We start from the raw sequence: 21329 nt of genomic DNA, 5'->3' as shown, positions 1-21329 counted from the left end.
TAATACTGACAAGTGTGAGGTATTGCACGTTGGAAGGACAAACCAACGTAGAACATACAGGGTTAATGGTAAGGCACTGAGGAGTGCAGTGGAACAGAGGGATCTGGGAATACAGATACAAAATTCCCTAAAAGTGTCGTCACAGGTAGATAGGGTCGTAAAGAGAGCTTTTGGTACATTGGCCTTTATTAATTGAAGTATTGAGTATAAGAGCTGGAATGTTATGATGAGGTTGTATAAGGCATTGGTGAGGCCGAATCTGGAGTATTGTGTTCAGTTTTGGTCACCAAATTACAGGAAGGATATAAATAAGGTTGAAAGAGTGCAGAGAAGGTTTACAAGGATGTTGCCGGGACTTGAGAAACTCAGTTACAGAGAAAGGTTGAATAGGTTAGGACTTTATTCCCTGGAGCATAGAAGAATGAGGGGAGACTTGGTAGAGGTATATAAAATTATGATGGGTATAGATAGAGTGAATGCAAGCAGGCTTTTTCCACTGAGGCAAGGGGAGAAAAAAACCAGAGGACATGGGTTAAGGGTGAGGGGGGAAAAGTTTAAAGGGAACATTGGGGGGGGCTTCTTCACACAGAGTGTGGTGGGAGTATGGAATGAGCTGCCAGATGAGGTGGTAAATGCGGGTTCTTTTTTAACATTTAAGAATAAATTGGACAGATACATGAATGGGAGGTGTATGGAGGGATATGGTCCGTGTGCAGGTCAGTGGGACTAGGCAGAAAATGGTTCGGCACAGCCAAGAAGGGCCAAAGGGCCTGTTTCTGTGCTGTAGTTTCTATGGTTCTAGAGCTGGAGTCCCCAAGGCAGCCCTACATCGAGTTCAATGCTGACTAGCAACTCCTGGAGAGGGGGAGCCTGCTGCATGGGCAACAGCTTACTCTACATATTGTACAGCCCTGACTTGTGTATCATATAGACTGCTAGAATGTAACATCCATGATCAACCTTGACCAACAAAGTGCTTCCAAATCCCTAAGATGTTAATAGTGGGGTATTCAACACGAGGATACACTGAATCCCAAGGGGAGTTGTTCAGTTCTTGCCTTTTGAAAATGGTCATTGTCTGATAATTTTTGAAGCAACTTATCCTGTTCATCAGCCCATACCCAAAAGTCAACTTAAGTTCTGCTGCATAAAGTCACAGATAGTTCATTTTCTGTGGAGTGGCAAGTAGATTTCACCATTGTGCCATGAGCAAACATTTCCGCTTCTAACATTATGATGAAAGGTTACTTTCTAGTTTTTAATGAAGGACCTGAAGGTGTTTGGGTCTAAAATGCTGCTCCAAAGTTCAAAGCACATCTATTATCAAAAGTATGTATATTATATATAATCCTGATATTTGTCTCCGTACAGATCACCACAAAACAAATAAACATAATATAACTCATTAAAAAAGACCTACAAACACCCAACGCACAAAAACAACATGCAAACAATAAAAGCAAACATTCAGAACTGAAATTCACAAAAGTGAGTCCACAGCCATGAGGCCAGTCAACACTGCAGCCAATCCAAGAGCCCATTAGCTGCATGTTACATCCTCTGAACACTGGCCTGTCCCTTGCCTCCAGCCCCGACACCATGACCTTTTCAATCTGGCCTAGCACTTAAATCGGCCAGACAGCCGGTCGTTCTTCATTCTCAGACCTAGGCCCTGTTACTTCAATACAAGGAACTCCAACTGTTATACTCAAGGACTAGGATGAAATGGATTTAAAATAACTGCAAGTATTTTCCTTGGGCAAGGTATAGTTTCAGCCAATGGAATGCTTTGCTCTTGATTCTCATTGGCTTCAGTTTTACCGGAGCCACTTGACATCACATATCATGAATAAAGTTGCCTAAAGGGTAATCACCATCACCTCTCCTTTGAAATTCAGCACTGAAAGGCTGTAATGAGTACTGAATCGAATGGGTATTGGCAAAACTCAAACTGAGCAGGAGTGAGCATACTCTTGGAACACAAGAATTACTTGACAGCGATATTGATAACACCATCCATTGTTCTGCCAATGAAAGCAGACAAATTGGACAGCTGACAGTGGTTGACTTGGAGGAGAATGTAGTTAGTGTTTTCACAGACCATCACTTCATGTCCTTGCTGGCCTACGAGTTCAAGCGTACTGTCAAATTAGCCTTATATATTAGTAGATTATGGCATAAACTTCAGTAGTGGAGAGTGTGAAGGATAAACACCAAACAAGTACTTCCCTTTCTTCTGGATAGTACCAAGTTTCTTGAATGTCATTGGAACAGCAATAGATAGATAGATAGATAGATATACTTTATTAATCCTGAGGGAAAATTGGTTTCGTTACAGCCACACCAACCAAGAATAGAGCGTAAATATAGCAATGGTCACATTCCTCCTTGCCTTGTGAATATGGAGAAGTTTTGAAGTTTCTAAATACAAATCCTACTGCCAGAATCCACCACTTCAGGATATATTAACAGACTATTTAGCAAACAAAATACAATTAAAAAATCAACAGGATTTCACACAAAAAATGTTCCACAAATCCTATACAATCAATATGGTTACACAAAGGCAAAATTTATTGCAGTTGATCTTTTTCCTGGGATGCAACCAGAACAGCAGTTAGATTGAGGTAAGTGGTTGGAATACATATTGATTTTTAAAATACATTTAATTAAACTAACTCCCATCCCCCAAAGTTTGTAATGTTAAATAAGATCATGTGGTATTAAGGAAGAAAATACATTATCATGGACTGAGGTTTGGTTCAAGAACAAAACACAAACTTGCGATAAAGGGATTATTTTACATTGGCAGGCTATTATTGGCAAGCTGCCAGAGAGATCAGTGTGAAGTTCTTACCTGCTTAAAAGTTGTTATTAATGGTTTTGAAGAAAAGATCAAGTATAACACCCAAGTTTATTGATGGTATAAAACTGGGTTGGAAACTGAGCTACAAGGCGGGCATAGCATTTGCAAAATAATGAAGACAGGTTAAGCGAGTGGACAAAACAGTTATAGATGGAGTACGATATGCAGTTACACAGTGATGGAAAGGAAAAAAAAAACGTGCTTCTTAATGAAACTTGGTGAGCCAATTCAAAAAGTCCAGAAAATAAACTTGGAGTTACAAGCAGCAGTCACAAAGGCAAATGGTATGTTGGCCTTAATTCCAAATGGGCTGGAATATCTAAGTAACAAAGTCTTAGCTAACCCTGTGTGTACTTCTTTCCTCCATATCTAAAGGACGTCCTTGATTTAGAGTTCATTCTTGTTGCATTGTGATATATTATGTAAGCAAGGCCTAAACTGACTGCAGTTTTAAATAAACAAGAGACAGAATGAACACACTTCTGGAAGGATTAGGAGGTTAAGAGACTAGAACTAAACATGGAGGTGAAGGTAGGAGAGAAGTCAAGAGAGGCCTAGCTGCAGAGTAGTCAACCACTCTCTCTTACTGAAGGTGGTTATTGTTGAGTAATGGCACCTTGTGAATACCACCTTCCAATTATTAGTCTTGCTGCACAAAGGCATGGGCTGCTTCATTTTCTGAACACTTGAAAACAGAACTGAACATCGTACAATCAGCAACATACATCATTGCAACCAAACAATTAGAAAGAAGGTGGTTGACGCAGGTGAGGGCCCATTAATTTATGTTAATACTCAGGACCATATTTTAACTTTGGTGAATTGGTGCAAGTTCTTAAGTCGATAACCTCTTCCTCTGTCTTATCAACATTGAGGAAGAGGTTATTTGCCTGGTACTAGCTCTTCCATCTCTTTTCTGTAGGCCACCTCATCATTATTGGTGATGATCCTTACCGATGTTGTGTCATTGGTGAATTTAACAATGTTATCAGTTGGGTGTCTGGCAATGCAGTCATATGTGAGCAAAGTGTACAGAAATACACTCAGCACATAGCCCTGGGTGACACCTGTGTTGAGGATGATGGGAAGTGAGGAGTGGTTGTGTATCTTGACTATCTGATGCCTGTTGCTTAGGAAGCCCAACACCCAGTTGCATAGTAGTGTATGTAGACCAAGTAGCAGTAGGAGTTTGCTCACCGTCTCCTTTCTAAATGAAAAGAGCAGTGGATTCATCGAATATAATGTTAAACTATGCTGGAACTCACTTTCACAAATTTCTGATAGGTTTTACCATTATGTGTTACCAGATCCACATATTAACTGAAGTACGGGACTTAGAAATTCAATGCAAAATGGCAATTTTTTAAGATGATACCAAACCAATAAACTGAGTTGCTTTGAAATTATCAAGATGAGTGACAGAAATACATTGATTTGTGGTAGTTTGGTGTTTAAACAACGAACAATCAGTGATCCGAAGCGTGAGAGAGCGTAGCGCACTCAGGTTCACCGATTGAATACATTTGTGGCAGTTTGGCTTTTGAACAATGACCAATCAAGGACCAGGATGGAAGTGCAAGAACAAATAAAAATAAAGAAGAGTGGTCATTGCTGGAGTGGACAATGTTAAAGTGGTTATTCACAGCTTTAGCTCTTCAAGGGTTCAGTAAGGAGTAAGGAGAAGCTTGAGTTGGAGGAAGCAAAAAAGCTGTAGGTAGGTTCCTCCTCCCTCCTCCAGTTTATTTATTGTTTCCTTCTTTATAATTGCATGGCTAGACCAGCAATGATAACAGGCAGGATAGTTGAATGCTCCTCTTGCAGGATCTGGGAAGGCAGGGAGGCCTCAAGTGTCCCTGATGACTTCACCTGCAAGTGCATCCAGCTTCTAACAGTTCGTTAAGGATTTGTAGCTGCAACTGGATGAACTTCAGAACATTTGGGAGGCTGAGATGGTGACAGATAGGACATATAGCGAGGTAGTTACATCCAAGGTGCAAGATACAAGAGAATGAGTGACAGTCAGGAAAGGGGAAAAAAACGGTTAAGCAGTAAGCGCAGAATACCCCTGTGGCCATTCCGATCCTCAACAACTATAACACTTTAGATACTGTTCCAGGGGATGACCTAGCAAAGGAAAGTTACAGCAGTCAGATCTGTGGCATGGAATCTGGCTCTATGACTCAGAAGGGAAGGGGAGGTCGGGGTGAAGAAGCGAGCTGTGATGATAGGGCATCCATTAGCTCAGACAAAAGGAAGGAGGTTCTGTAGACAATGGCAAGTTGCCCCTGGGTGTTAGGGTCCGGGATCTTAGATCGAGTCCTCAGCATTCTTAAGTGGAAGGGTGAGCAGCCAGAGGTCATGGTCCGTGTAGGTACCAATGGCATACGTAGAAACTTGATGAGGTTTTGCAAAGTGAGTTCCGGGAGTTAGGTGTCAAGTTAAAGAACAGGACCTCCAGGGTTGAGATCTTAGGGTAGCTATCCAGGCCATGTGCTAGTGAGGCCAGAAGAAGGAAGATCTAACACGTGGTGTAGGAGAGAGGGCATCACACTTTTGGATTGTTGGGCTTTTTCCCAAGGAAGGTGAGACCTGTACAGAAGAGACAGTTTGCACCTGATCTGGAGGGTAACTAATATCCTAGCAGAAAACTTGCCAGTGGTGCATGGGGGTGGAGGGTGGGGGGGAAAGAAGGTTTAAACTAGAATTGCAGGGGAATGAGAACCAGAGTGCCAAAACAGATAGAGGAGAGATTGTGGAGGCAGATGTCATTAAGACCTCAAAGTTAGGAAGCAAAAGGTTGTGCATGGTGCAACTTTTAATGTAAGAAATATTGTAGGAAAGGCAGACGAGTTCAAGGCACGGATCGACACATGGAACTATGATATTGTAACCATTGGTGAGATGTAGTTGAGGAGGGGTAGGACTGGCAGCTCAATATTCCAGGGTTTCGTTGTTTTAGATGTGACAAAGCAGGAGGGATTATAGGAGGAGGAGTGGCATTACTGGTCAGGGAAAATGTCACTGCAGTGCTCTGTCAGGACAGTCTGAAGAACTCGTCTGGAAAGGCATTATGGGTGGAACTGAGAAATAAAAAATGTATGACCATATTAATGGAGCTATTACAGACCACCCAGCAGTCCTGGGAATTTAGAGGAACAAATTCGTAAAGAGATCGCAGACTAGTACAAGAAACATAAGGTTGTTATAGTAGGTGGTTTTAAACTTTCCACACATTGACTGGGACTCCCATACTGTAAAAGTACTAGATGTTATAAAGTTTGTCAAATGTGTTCAGGAAAATTTCCTTAATCAGTATATAGAAGTCCCAAAGAGAGAGTGTGCGATACTTGATCTCCTATTAGGAAGTAAGACAGAAATTTGTGTAGGGAACACTTTGCATCTAGTGATCATAACCCATTAGTTTCAAAGTAAATATGGGAAAAGATAGGTCTGGTCTGTAGGCTGAGATTCTAAATTGGAGTAAAGCCAATTTTGATCGTATCAGAAAGGATCTGGCAAGTGTGGATTGGGACAAGCTGTTCTCTGGGTGTATACTTGGTGTAGTGGAGGCCCTCAAAAGTGAAATTTTGAGAGTACAAAGTTTAAATGTTCCTGCCAGATTATAAGGTAAAGATAACAAGCTTGGCTTTCAAGAGATATTGAGGCCCTAGTTAAGGGGAAAAAAAGGAGGTGCATAGCAAGTGTAGACAGGTAGGAACAAATAAGGTACTTATGGAGTATAAGAAATGCGAGAGAACACCCAAAAAAGAAATCAGGAAGGCTATAAGGCGGCATATGGTTGCCCTAGCAGACAAGTTGAAAGAGAATCCTAAGGATTTCATGTGACAAAGTTGGTCCTCTGAAATATCTGAATGGTAATTTATGCATGGAACCAAGAGATAGGGGAGGTCTTAAATGCTTTCATCTGTATTTACTCAGGAGATGGACACAGTCTATAAAATTGAGGCAAAGCAGCGACGAATTCATGGACACTATAAAGATTACAGAAGAGGAAGTGTTTGCTATCTTGAGGCAAATTAGAGTGGATAAATCCCCAGGGTCTGACAAAGTCTTTCCTCGGACTCTGTGGGAGACAGATGTAGAAATTCCAGGGGCCCTAGCAAAGATATTTAAATCATCCTTAGCGATGTGAAGTAAATGAGAATTGGAGGAAAGCTAATATTGTACCGCTGGTTAAGAAAGGCTCTAAAAATAAACCAAGAAATTACAGGCTGGTGAGCCTGACCTCAGTAGTGGGAAAGTTCTTGGAAGGTTTTCTAAGAGACTGGATATGTGGGTATTTGGATAGACATGGACTGATTAGGGATAGTCAGTATGGCTTTGTATGTGGTAAGTCATGTCCAATCAATCTTAGAGTTTTCTGAGGGAGTTACCAGAAGAATTGATGAAGCAAAGCAATGATGTTGTCTATGTGGACTTCAGCAAGGAATCTGACAAGGTCCTCCATAGGAGGTTGGTCAAATTCAAAATGAGATGGTAAATTTGATTAGAAATTGCTTTGCAGGACAAGCCAGAGAGTGACAGTAGATAGTTGCCTCTCTGACTGGAGGCTTGTAACTAGTCGTGTGCCACAGGGATCAGTGCTGGGACTGTTGTTGTTGTGCCTTCTATATCAGTGATCTGGATGATAATTTGGTTAACTGCATCAGAAAATTTGCGGATTGCCTCAAGATTGTGAGTGTACTAGACAATGTGGTAGATTATCAGAGCTTGCAGCAGGATCTAGACCAGTTGGAAAAATGGCTGATAGAATTTAATACAGACAAATGTGAGGTGTTGCACTTCAGTAGGGCCAGCCAGGGTAGGTCTTACACAGTGCATGGTAGGGCACAGAGGCATGCGGTAGAACAAAGAGATCTTGGAATACAGGTCCATAATTCGTTGAAAGTGGTATGACAGGTAGATAGGGTTGTAAAGAAAGCTTTTGCACATTGGCCTTCATAAATCAAAGTTTTGAGTACAGGAGATGGGATGTTATGTTGAAATTCTACAAGGCATTGGTGAGACCTAATTTTGAGTATTGTGTGCAATTTTGTTTACCTACCTGCAGGAAGGACGTAAATAAAGTTCAAAGAGTACATAGAAAATTTACAAGGATATTGCCAGGACTGGAGAACCTGAGTTACAAGGAAAGATTGAAGAAGTTAGGATTTTATTCCTTGGAATGTAGAAGATTGAGGGGGATTTGATATACTTATACAAATTATGATGGATATAGACAGGGTGAATGCAAGTAGGCTTTTTCCACTGATGTTGGATGGGACTACAACTGGAGGTATGTCTGGGTTAAAAGTGAAAGGTGAAAAGCTTAAGGTGAGCATGAGGAGAAACTTCTTCAACAAGACTGTCATTAGAGTGTGGAATGAGCTGCCGGCTCAAATGGTGCATGCGAGTTTGATTTCAAAATTTAAAAGTAGTTTAAATGGTTTAGCATGGACTAAATGGGCCAAAGAGCCTGTTTCTTTGCTGTACTTTTCTATGACTCTAAATAATACCAGATGCAGAAAAACACTGCATAAAGGAAAAACTGGGATGCAGTACATTCCACGGATGAAGTAGATATTGCTGATTAAACAGAAGCTAAAGTTGAATCTTACTACACAATGTTTTGTAATGCACAACAGCAATCAATGAAGGCAACAGAAAATTCTACATCCAACTTTGATTGCCATTTAACAAAAAATCATTGCAGAGAAGAATCGTGAGACTGATTCCTGAAGTAAGATCTGAGGGGGCCCTTTAAAGATAAGAAAGAGGCAAGTGAAGAAGACAGACTTAAGCATCTAAAATTAAGAGAATGGAAAATTTAAATAATTTACGCAAATCTGCAACAATAAATTTAGAACCATTGGGAAATCCTTCTCAACAATGGAGTTTGGAACAATTTTCTAGATGGAGATGGGAGGCAAATTTTAATTATTAAAGGAAGAATTAGATGACATAGTAACTGGTCTTTAGGATCTTCCTCAATTGATAAATTTTGTTGAATGATCTTTCTCATCTATAACAATGTTACCTGGAACAAAAAACAATGATTTGGGAAATCAAGACTGAAAAATTCAAATTAGAAACATTTTTGTAGAATGTCACAAATTTATCATTTGATGGAGTATTTTAAAACGGCTTAAACTAATTACCCTCCTCTCTAGATACAACTGACAATATTATTTGCCTGCTTAAGTTAGTAGATTGTTTAATTTACTCTTTACCACAGCTTTGCTGCATTTCCCATTGGCTAGAATTCAGATTCCAATGCCAACAGCATGTCCCTATCTAACAATTCGGTGGGGCGGGGGGGTGGACTGGCTTCCTTCCCTGCTAATCAGCAAATTCCAAGAGGGCTATTAAAAGTGGACCTATCACAATTGCCTGCAAACCCTGACCCAGTGCAATGCAGATGCTCTAGCAACATCTTGTATTCTCATCCTGCTGTGGCAAAATCTCGCTGCCACATCCAATCGTGCATATAATTAGTCTCAGCGGACTCAGTTTTATTTAGAAACTACTTTTGTGTTCTCTGCTGTAGTTTATTGATTTCTCATCTTACTTTGCCCCTTCCTCCATCCACATGATCCATTTTCAACCTCGTTTGTTCCACTTTTTCCTAGTATTTTACTTCTTTTTCTCGTCTCCACTTACCAAATTTACTCCTTCCTCCAGTTTCCTATCCTTGAAGCCTTCTTTATAGACTATTTTGAATTTCCATCAACTTTATTTCAGCCCCAGTCCAATGCTATTCTGCACAAGATATTCAAGGGTACCACAGTCATACATAATCAATGAACTGCACGAGTGTGCAATGCCAGAATAAAAAATGCAAAGGCAATCAAACACTGCCTATTTCATGTACCATCACAGAAGATGTATTATAAATAAAGATCACTAGCTCTGAATAGGACTAAAGGAGTCAGAAAGAGGAAATGAAGGAAAAACTGGAGCTGTGCCTCACTTTATTCCAAGATGGCAACACTTCATATTGTGAAGGTATAAATTAAAAGCTAATCAATTTTCTATTCTTTTCCTAATCCTACCTTTAGGTTTTAAATCAACAAGGTTTTCTGAAACTTTGCATGTCTGAAAGACAATAGATTTTTAAAATTAAAATAATTATCTTACCTTGTGTAAATCTATTTGCGGTGCTCCTAATTAACCATTTATATTAAAGTGAGCATTAATTTTACAATATTTCAGTTGTGGTTGAACTACCATTTTATAAAGGTACATTATCACTCCCTTTTTCTTGGTTCTATCAGAAAATGCAAGATTTAGTTTATTATTTTTTAAACCCTTTTCAACAAATTAGACATCATTTTCCTTCTCTCCAATCTTGTAGTTTAGAATTGTGTTGTCCAGTTTACCTTCCCTTTCCTCATTCCTCCCACCAAAAATAAAAATATAATTCTCAGAATTAAATGTCACCTACTCTATCTGCCCAGGTTATCCATTGAAATTCATGCCCTTGAAATTTATTACCGTTCTCCTCTCTATTCTGTTTTTGGCCATCTGCCAATTTGGAAATTGTACCCTGTTCTCCCAAGTCCTAATTATTAACATACATTCACCAGTGCTTCTAGTACCGATTCCTGGGGAGCTGCCACAAATTCAAATAAAAAAAACTCTTTCACTACTACTGCATTTCTTGTTATTTAACCACTTTACATCAGGGTGCTCTTTACTGACTGCAGTTCAATACCATTATCTCCTCAAAACTAATCAATAAGTTCCAAGACCATTGCCTCAATACCTCCATGTGCAATTGCATCTTCAATTTCCTCACTTGCAGACCCCAGTCAGTTTTGATTGGCAACAACATCTCCACAATCTCCATCAGGCACTTGAGCCAAAGGGGATAAACTTCACTCGCCCTATCATTGAAATGTTCCCACAACCAATGGACTCACTTTCAAGGACCCTTTGTCTTATGTTCTTGATATTTATTGCTTATTTATTTATTATTTCTTTCTTTCTGTATTTGCAGTTTGTCTTTCATACTCTCACTAAACGCCCAAGTTGGGCAATCTTTCATTGATTCTGTTATGATTTACTCAGTATGCCCCTCCACAATCTGCAGCAACACGCTGAAGTCCTGTGGAGGCTTGTGTGTTTCTAGGACTTCCGCTGGCAATGCCAATTCAAGGCCATCCATGTTGGAACGGCTGTGGACAAGATGCCAGAAGAAGATTGATCTAACTGCAGCTCCCGAATGGACAGACATTCATCTGCCCTTCCCCGGCCACACTTCATCATTTGAAGCATTAGAAGCATGAAGGGAAAAACATCTGCCATACAAAACAACAACAACACTGAGTATGCCCACAGGCAAATGAATCTCAGGGTTGTATATGGTGACATTTATTTACTTTGATAATAAATTTACTTTGAACTTTATACTTTTACTCTATGACCTTCAGCCTTGATGACAAACCTATTACATTGCACCTTATAGCCTTTTATAAGTACAAATATACCAAATCAACTACATTCCCTTCATCAACCTTCTCTGATCTTTCATCAAAAAAAATAACTCCCATGTTGCTTCCTCTAATCAATTCATGCTCATACCTGAGACTACAAATCTGCGCCTAATTATTATTTCTGGAAATTTTCCCATCACTATGGTTAAACTGACTGCTCTGTAGTTCCCCAGTTCAGCCCATACATTTTTTTAAAACTCTGCAGTCAGGCATAATCACTGAATTCAAAGATGTTGGAAAGATTATGACCAGAAGCACTGAATTTCTTCAACAAGCATGGAAGCATCACATTTATATCACTAAGTACATCTACCCTTTCTAATATCTCCAATTTATCAATTTCAACCCACCCAAAAATCTCAATTATATCGTTTGCCAAGACAGCACTAATTTTCACCAAGTAAGCATTTAGTACATCAGCCATGCCCTTTTTGTACTCTGATCTCCTCTTATAACCCTTTTCCTGTTTACATGCCTGTAAAATATTTTCAGATTCCTTGTTTTATGCTTGTTTTCAGACTTTTTTCTTTTTTAAAAAAAACTTTCCCCACTGGACTTAATATTCAGCCAGATTTTCAGTTGTGTTAATAACATGGTACATCATGTTCGTTTGTTGCTTTACCCTCTCTTTTTGATCATGCATGGTAAATATCAATCAGTTCTCATATCCTTCTCCCTTGTGGGAACATAACTCGACTGTGGCTGACATTCTTTAAAGGCTTCCTATTGTTTAAATATATTTTTAGCCTGTCAAGCTTTGTATTCAACATACCTCGGCTGGACCTGTTTCTATCCTACTGAAATTGGTTCTATTCCAATTAACTATTAATGGTAACAAACTTGATGGCTAATGACCACTACAGCAGCCATTTCTAGTCCCCAGCAATGGCCTCACTTGCCATGCTGGCTGGGGTATTGGCTTAGTCCCATATTTCAATGGCAAATGAGCTGAGGTATGTGATGCTGCCACTCAACAACAGCCTTCACATACAGTCTCTCTGCAATGAGCCATAGGCCAAAAATTAAGTTCAAATTTAATTGTTATTCAACCATAAAGGTGTATACAGCCAAATGAAACTGTATTCCTCTGGGGACAAGGTGTAAACACAGTATATTCAGTTGCACATTGCAACAGCAAATACAGTCACAACAAATAATATTAGCACAAGGGCCTAAGTGGCATGGTGTGAATATTGATGGCGCACAGGATGTTGGCCCGGAGACACATTTCTGCAAGAACAAATAAGCAGCAGTTCCCCATCTTACACTGGTTCAGCAGACAAAGGCAAGTCATCCTGTCTTGTACTGCATCAGTCGCAGTCAATCCAGCTCGTCTTCCAGGAAGCGAACAACGGACAGCAGCACCGACAGGAAGGGCCAGACCCCAACCCAGCACAGATTCCAGTGCACCCAGCGCACTTGTTATCTCCCAAATCATGTACCCCTGAGTGGCTGGAACAGGCGATGCATGGCATGAGGGCCTGGTCCACAGAACAATTGAGGTCACACAATTCCCCCGCCAGTCTTACCAATAAACCGGACTTGCAGTATTTTATATTACCAAAGTCCGAAAGGGTTTTGTGATCACAAGTAAAACATTTACGACCCAGGGAAGCCATTGCGACCAAGCCCAACACCATCTTACCAAGACAGGGGTTCATACTGAGTTCAGGTTCAGCATCATGTAGTTCTTGTAAATTACTTCACTTAAAAGCTACATATACCTGAGTGTTGGGGCCACAGGGCCAAGGATTCTACAGCATTCTGAAGGTGGTAATGAGCACAGAGACCAATGTGATTTTTTTTCTTCAAGTTGATCTTTGAATAATTAAAATCACCTATTATTATGAATCAATGTCCCTATCTTTTTTGTGGGCTGCCTTGGGTATACAGGACAATTTCTAAGCTGTTAGTATGAGGCAATAAAAAAAAAAGCCACAAAAACTACAGTTTTGGAGATACAGGAATTGAGAACCACTGGTGAGATATTTCAGAATGGTTCTAGTGATGAGGATTTTAGTATTGTGGGATGAGAGAATATGAGGTTTTCTTTAGTGTAGAAATTGCTAAAAGGATCTGGTTGAGGTTTTCAAAATCATGAATATAAGAAAAACTGTTTACAGTAGAGAAGGTCTAGTTAACAGAGGCCACAGATTCAACATGTATAAGCAAAAGGACGAAAAGAAAAAATTTAAAATACAAGTTAATCTCAATTTGCACTGCCAATAAAGTGTTTGGAAGCACCTTAAATGGTAGAATTCAAAAAGCTGAAAAGGAAAAGAGCTACAGTACTTCGTGTGGGTAAATAGCAAGGGATTAAATGGCAGTACTATGCTGCACAATTGGATGATTCTACATTACTTACAGGCTCATCTTTTTTACTCTACTGCTGTATTATATTCCACGTAATAATATCTGTTATTTATATGAAGCCACATATTTTTTTGCACCATTTAATAGTCTGGAATAATTATATTTCCATCAAATACAGTAAATTTCTTTTAATCTCATCTGGTAACTACTGCACCTCTAAGAGAATTGCATATACAAATATGACCTTTTTGATATTCTTAAAGATTCTATAAATACACTCATGTTAATGTTATTTTTATTGCATTTTTAATTTTATCTCAACTGCTATTGTGATCACTAATCTCTTAATTGTCATTGTGATTTTAAAACAGCTGACACATGATGAGGTGGCACTGTGCTGTTTCCTCACAGCTGCAAAAACCTTAATTCAGTCCTGCCCTCAAGTTTCCTCTGTGCAATGTTTGCACATTTCCCTTGTGGCTATGTAGGATCCACCCCAAATCCCCTATTCCCACAACCACCCACGTGTTCCAGTCCCCTCCCTCATGCTAAAGATATGCTGGTTAGTAGGTTAATTGGTTGTTAAACATAAATAATACTTAATATTGTATATACAGATTTATTGTTGGTTCACAGTCCATGACAATTATCAAATAGTCATCATACTTCTCATTATAATGTTCAGTAGTAGAGGTCACTAATAATCTATCCTTTGCTACAACAATGCCTATTAAGGAAGAATCTAACAAATTATGAAATACATTCCTCTTGGTTCTCAGAAAGGGCTGTTAGCTCTCCACCCCATTTCAGGAAACACAATCTACATGAAATGATTCTGAACTCAAGCCAGTCCTACTAAGAAATGGTTTTCATCCAATTCTAGCACAAAAAAATGGAGAGAAAACCGCTATAAATATCTTCCCCAATATAGTACTATTATTTTATTACAATTTTAAATGCTGTAATCTCAATCAAGTTATCCAGTGTTGTAAATTAGAAATCTAGTTCCTGTACAATCTAATTTAATCAAAGTGGCAATTATGGAAGCCAATGTGTTTGTTATTTTGCAAAGTAAGTAGAGCTGAACGTTATGATCACTTATAGACAAAGAAGGGATGTTGTGGGGAGGATGAATGAACAACCTACTTGAAACCTCATATTTTAAAGTTTTAGTTGTTAAAACAAAAAGCACACACATAGTTACTGACAATAAGTTAGGTACTTCATCACAGACTGCATCTGCAAACTCCCAGCTGATTTTTAAAATTCTTACCTGTTTTTAAATTGTTCCATGGCATCACCCCTTATTAGATCTGTAATTTTTTCCAGCTTTAAGCATCTGAAATATCTTCACTTCTGCAATTCTGAGTTTGAATCATTCCTGAACTTAAGACCGTCAGGCCTTCAGCTGTCTGGGCTCCAAGCTCTGGAACTCTCTCCCTAAACCTTTCTTTCTCAGTACAGTGCAACCTTGCTATCTTGTTTTATTAACCTTCCTGAATTTATCATGAGTGCTACTATTTCCCACAAGACCATAATTATTTTCATTTATAATATTGTCCTTAAAATTGTTCCTGACAAGCACGTTATATCAAGGTTTCACTGTACTTTTCTTTCATCCTTTAAGGCAGTCCCTAAACCTTACTGATCTTATCAAGCTTCTTACATCTGCTTTAAGTCATCCATATTTGACTCAATTAAATATTATTTGTTAGCATTGCCATAAGATAGTTTGCTGTGTTCAAAGCACTTCCTCAGGGCAAATAGTGGTAACTTTTGATAATGTGGTAATTACATTGGTTTAACACTAAAAAGATACAATGTACATGAAAACAAGATTAAATCTCCAAAATTATACAGAGAATCAGTTAGTAATTATAAGACAGAATTAATGACTATAAAAATGATCAACAATCCACGTTTTGACTATGAAACCCCTGTGTTTCTGGAAATGTGGCTCATTAGCTCCTCGCGAGCAGCCACTGGACTCAACGGTGAGAAACCCAACTTCCTCAGGCTCCGTAGGTCTAGGGTGTATATGACTTTGGTCCCACCAAACCCATGAGGTTGGAATGTCTCACCCACCCAAACCCCAGTTTGTGTGAATACTGTGTGATTACTACTCCCCTGCAATTGCCTGTCAGCAAGAAATAACAGATCATACACTACATACAATTCTAAATAAAGTATATTTATGAATGTTAACTTAACCAAAGAGTTATTAAAGAAAGAAAAAAACAAAAAGGGCCCATTATAATTAAACAAATGTACACATAAATTGGAGCTCACGCACTAGACCCTTGGTCTACATGAAAGCACACACCACCTTCTGAACGTTGCTCGAAATCCATCTCAAACAAACGGGTTCTCCCATGGGAGTATTGGTCCTTCCTCCTTGAAGCCACTCATCTGCAGAAAGCACCTTGTGCAACAGGCACGGCATCCTCAGCCATCTTCTCCTCTGTCTTCTCCAGCTCTGGCCAAAAAGACCTCAACCCACACCAGTGCCTCTCACAAAAGCTGCTTCCCCAGCATTCTCTAGAACCTTCTCCCAAATCCACCATCCTGATTGGCTGACACCACATTCCTAAGCTGCACAAAGCCCCGTATCTCAGTTCAAACCCAAACAGGCCAAAAGCAGAACAGACTGCTCTTACAGAACTGCTAAGATTAAATACCTACCGCATAACAGTAAAAATCTTAACCAGGGCATTACAACTAATTTTTGTGAAGAACATCAAATTACATATTTGCAAATGATTTATTAATAATTTAGAAGACAAACTTCCAACAGTAGTAGAATAGCAAGAAAAAATGATTACTGTTAGATGCAATTTGTTGAATGCTCACCTCACCAAATGCCCCTCTGCCAATGACTTTCAGCATTTCAAAGTCATCTCGATGTAGCCGCAGTTCCTTTACAGTAGAAGTAAATGGTTTTGCTGGAGAGATCAAAAATGAAAGAATTAGATGGGTTGCCAACATCAAATATCAGTTTCATAAATCCAGGTACAACACTGGAATGTAAATAATATAGACACATTAAGTAAAAGGCCAAAAAGATGACAGAATAAGCACTGTTTTTTAATTTATTGAAATACAGTGTGGCCCTTCGAGCCATGCCACCCAGCAAATCCCAATTTAACTCTAGCCTAATCACAGGACAATTTACAATGACCAATTAGTCTTTGGATTATGGATGAAAGCCAGAGCACCTGGAAGAAACCCATGCAGTCACTGGGAGAATGTACAAACTCCTTACAGGCAATGGTGGAAAATGAACCCATGTTGCCTGTACTACAAGGCGTAGTGCTTACCACTACACTACCATGCCATCCCGTTGTATTAATAGGGAGATTTTTTTTAAATGGTGAGAAATTTGTGAATTTGAGTTTAAAGATGGAAACTATGCCTTAGTCATGAAACTCAGAAGATAACATACAAATAGTAGATGACTCTTAATTGCAAGACAGCTTGAACATCAAGGTACATAAATTAATCTGCAATATGCAGAGATTTGGTGAGACTATACTATACTTAGAACACAGAGCATCCCCACATTGGTCTTCAAGGCAGTATAAATATGCTAAGCTGATCTGGGAGAGAGCTGGTTATTATATCAGTAGATACTGTATGAATTTAGAAATTTAAGTAACTGATCATAAAATTCTAGATTCTGAAAGACTGATGAAGTAGATTATGAGAGGCTTTTTTTTTAAACCAAGTGGACATAATCTTAGGATAAAGTCTCAACCAAGATGAGGACAAATTTGTTTACTTAAAAAGTTGTTAAGACCCAGGAATTCTCTATTCCAAAAAATCTCTGAATGCACACTGAATATAATCAGGACTATGACTTGTGGAGTTTTGAAGACAGGATCAAGGGATATGGAGATTAGGTGGTAAATAGACAAGGTGCAGGAACTGTCATGAGCTTAATGAATGTCTAAGCAAGATCAAAGATTTATAGGCTTACTCCTATAATTAAACCTACGTTCAAAATCCTGTTTTGCCACACCCAGTCCCTTCAAATAATCCACACACTTTAGGTTATTAAAACAGTTATTGCACATATGAAACGATTTTTTTTTATATATAGGTTTACATAGATTTAAGATGTAATATTAATATTTTGTGCCATTTGTATCTAATGCTAAAAAAATAAAACTACATATAAAATAATACACTCCCAATTTTCCACAAGGCATCAACCTAGTGAAATAAAAACCAAGTAATGGTCAAATAGATTTATTCTAGCTGGAGGTCTGTGATTAGAGGTGCTCTGCAAAGATCTGCATTTGTATCTCTGCTGTTTGTGATATATATAAATGATCTGGATGAAAATGTACATGAGTGGGTTAGTAAGTTTACAGATGATACAAAGATTGGTGGTGTTGTGGATAAGCATAGAAGACTGGCAAAAAATACAGCAGGATATACATCAGTTGTAGATATGGGAGGTGAAATGGCAGATCCAGTTTAACCCAGCCAAATGTGAAGTGTTGCACCTTGGTCAGTCAAATGTAAAGAGACAAAGCACAGTTAAGGGCATGACCCCTAACAGTGTTTGGGGTCCAAGTTCATAGGTCCCTGGATTAAAAGGCATGTACTATAATGAGAGGTTGCATAAAAATTGTTTTTCTCTGGAGTAGCACAAGGCTGAGGGGAGATCCAATAGAGATTTAGAAGATTAAGAGAGGCATAGATAGAATGGACAGCATCTTTTCCCCAGGGTTGAAATGTCTAATGCCAGAAGGCATGCACTTAAGATGAGAGGGGGTAATTTTAAAGGAGATGTTAAAGGCAAGTTTTTTTTTTTATTTACGCGGAGAGTGGTGGGTCACTGAAATGTGCTGCCTGGTAGTAGAAGCAGATACATTAGGGGACTGTTAAAAGGCATGTAGATAGGCACATAAATATGACGAAAATAGAGGGATATGGACATTGTGTAGGGATATGGACATCATGTAAGCATAAGGGATTAATTTAGTTGGCCATTTTATTACTAATTTATTTAGATGGCACAACATTATGGGCCGAAGGGCCTGTTACTGTGCTGAACTGTTCTACGTTCTATTGCTTTAACTCCAATTAATCAGTTAAGTAGTAACAGTGCTTAAAAATTCAACTTATGAAACTTAAAAATAGTTAATGTACAAGCTGCATACAGAAAAATACAAAGAAATGCATACAACAGGAATTCTGCAGATGCTGGAAATTCAAGCAACACACATCAAAGTTGCTGGTGAACGCAGCAGGCCAGGCAGCATCTCTAGGAAGAGGTACAGTCGACGTTTCAGGCCGAGATGCTGCCTGGCCTGCTGCGTTCACCAGCAACTTTGATGTATGTTGCAAAGAAATGCATGTTCAGAAACAAAAAAAAAGACACCTTTCCCAAGCAAAATTCAATAGTTCGAGGTATTAGGTTTTCCTCATACGCAGAAAGACATCTAGGTCTTCCATGCATGTAAAGTCAAGTAGAGAAGCCCCTAACTTACTCACAGGTATGAAACAGAATCAATCAATTCACTTAGCTTCTCCATTCTATTCAGAGACCACTTGTGGAGTTCCATTCTGTCGAGATTTCCAATATTTACTCTGGGAAACTGGCTCTCAAAGACCCCAGCGACAAGGCAGTGAAGGTGAAATGCAGGCAACTACCCTTTGCAAAATTATGTAATTTTTATGTTATTTTAAAATTATTTATAAGTGTTGGCTGATGACCCTGGAGCTGCCATAAGGGCACTGCTGGAGGTACGGCAGGCAGTAATGCCAAGCAGGAAATATCTTCCTGTGAATCTCATTGGCTAGTCTGATTCTTAGGGAAAGTTATTTTCTTTTTAATTTTTTAATCTATTTCAAAGTTGAAAGTACATTTATTATCAAAATACACATATGTCATCATACACTACCCTGAAATTCATTTTTGTGGGCATTCACAGTAACTACAAAGAACAAAGACAGACAAACAACCCATGTGCAAATACAAAAAGAGAAAAAAAAACAAATAATAATAATAATGATAAATAAATATGTAATAAACATCAACAACAAGTGTTGTAGAGTCCTTGAAAATGAGTCCATAGATTGTGGAACCAGTTCAGTGTTGAGTTTGAGTGAAGTTATCTCCTCTGGTTCAAGAGCCTAAAGGGTGAGGGGAAATGACTGTTTCTGAACCTGGTGATGTGGGGCCTGAAGATCCTGTAGCTCCTGTTCCTGATGGCAGCAACAAGAAGAGAGCATGGCCTAGATGGTGGGGGTCCTTGAAAATGGATGCTGCTTTCCTGTGACAGCACTCCTTCTAGATGTGCTCAGTGGTGGAGAGGGCTTTATTTGTGACGGACTAGGCTATATCCACTACTTTTTGTAGCTTTTCCATTCAGGGGCATTGTTGTTTCCATACAAGGCTGTAATGCGACCAGAGTATTTTCTCCACTGTGCGCCTATAGAAGTTTGTCAAAGTCTTAGATGACATGCCAAATCTTCGCAAACTTCCAAGAAAGTAGAGATGCTGCCATGCCTTCTTTGTAATAGCAGTTACGTGCTGAACCCTGGACAGATCCTCTGAAATTATAATGCCAAGGAATATAAAGTTGCTTACCCTCTCCACTTCTGATCCCCTGATGAGGCGCATGGTGTTCTTCACCATAGTTCACTTTCATAAGTGCCTTCAAATGTCAATGATATACAGAAATATTTCAAAGACCTTATAACCTTGACGGTCAAAGCTAGGGCAAGATTCTTCTGGCTGCTGAAATTTACAACCACATTTCAGGATGATGTTTGTTAAATACACCTCTGTGGGCCTTGCTGTCACTGAGTCCATGGTCTTTTGGGCCAACAAGTATTCTGTATCAAGACCAGATGACAGTGGGAATTAGTGGGAAGGTTTTCATCCCTAATTGCTTTAAGGTGATGAGGCAGCCTTCTGGTGTAGATGCTCCCACAATGTTAAAAAATAAAGCATTCTAGGACATACAGAGATCCTGTGACAATGAAAAAGCAGCAATACATTTCCAAGGTATATTACTGGGAGACTTGCAGATGGTAATGCCTCTGTACATCGTGCCTTTGTCCTTTAACAGTAGGGGTAACAGTCTCTAATTACAGTGCATGTTACAGTGGGACAGACTGCAATCACCGTGCAACGATGATGGAAGAAATGAATTTTAACCATGGTCCATGCCAACAAAATCTGGCCATGAGTGCTCCAAATACTTCGGTATGCAACTACAATAACAAGCACATACTTGTCTCATTTAATGTTGTCCAAACTGGAATTATTCTTTTATATCTTTTCTGTGGCTTGTTTTGTGTGGTGTGCATAATCAAGAAATTGTGTTTAAAAAAAGATCATCAATGTTTTACAACGCAGGAGGTGATTTAACCAAATTTAAGCTAATCTTCCAATCCTCTAGCATCACTCCTGTACCCACAAGGAGGTTGAGAAGCTAAAATCTGGTCCTTTCTTTCTTTACTTCTTTTAACAACCTAGGATACATTTCATGGGAGATGGCAATTTGCCCATTTTTAAAGATTAAGTTTCTCTTAGAAATTGGATGCAACTTTTTGCTTTGTGAGAATTTATTTTCCCTGAATCTCCCAAATCTTCCTGTTGAATTCTTTCAATTTCTCCAAATGAGTTTATATAATGT

General features: G+C 39.0%; 1 protein-coding gene across 1 annotated transcript in view; it reads right to left on the bottom strand.

The window, feature by feature from the left end:
- Window positions 1–21329, bottom strand: part of cdc42bpb (CDC42 binding protein kinase beta (DMPK-like)) — a 198302-nt gene that overhangs the window by 103526 nt on the left and 73447 nt on the right. The window contains exon 2 of the mRNA XM_072270164.1: window positions 16525–16616. Within this exon, the coding sequence (XP_072126265.1) occupies window positions 16525–16616 (92 nt within the window). The remainder of the gene's footprint in view (window positions 1–16524; window positions 16617–21329) is intronic.

This window comes from Mobula birostris, chromosome 1, assembly GCF_030028105.1.
Source record: "Mobula birostris isolate sMobBir1 chromosome 1, sMobBir1.hap1, whole genome shotgun sequence".
In the NCBI taxonomy this organism is placed as follows: domain Eukaryota; kingdom Metazoa; phylum Chordata; class Chondrichthyes; order Myliobatiformes; family Myliobatidae; genus Mobula; species Mobula birostris.
The sequence above is the reverse complement of the archived record's forward strand: the minus strand, read 5'-3'. Positions and strand labels throughout refer to the sequence as shown.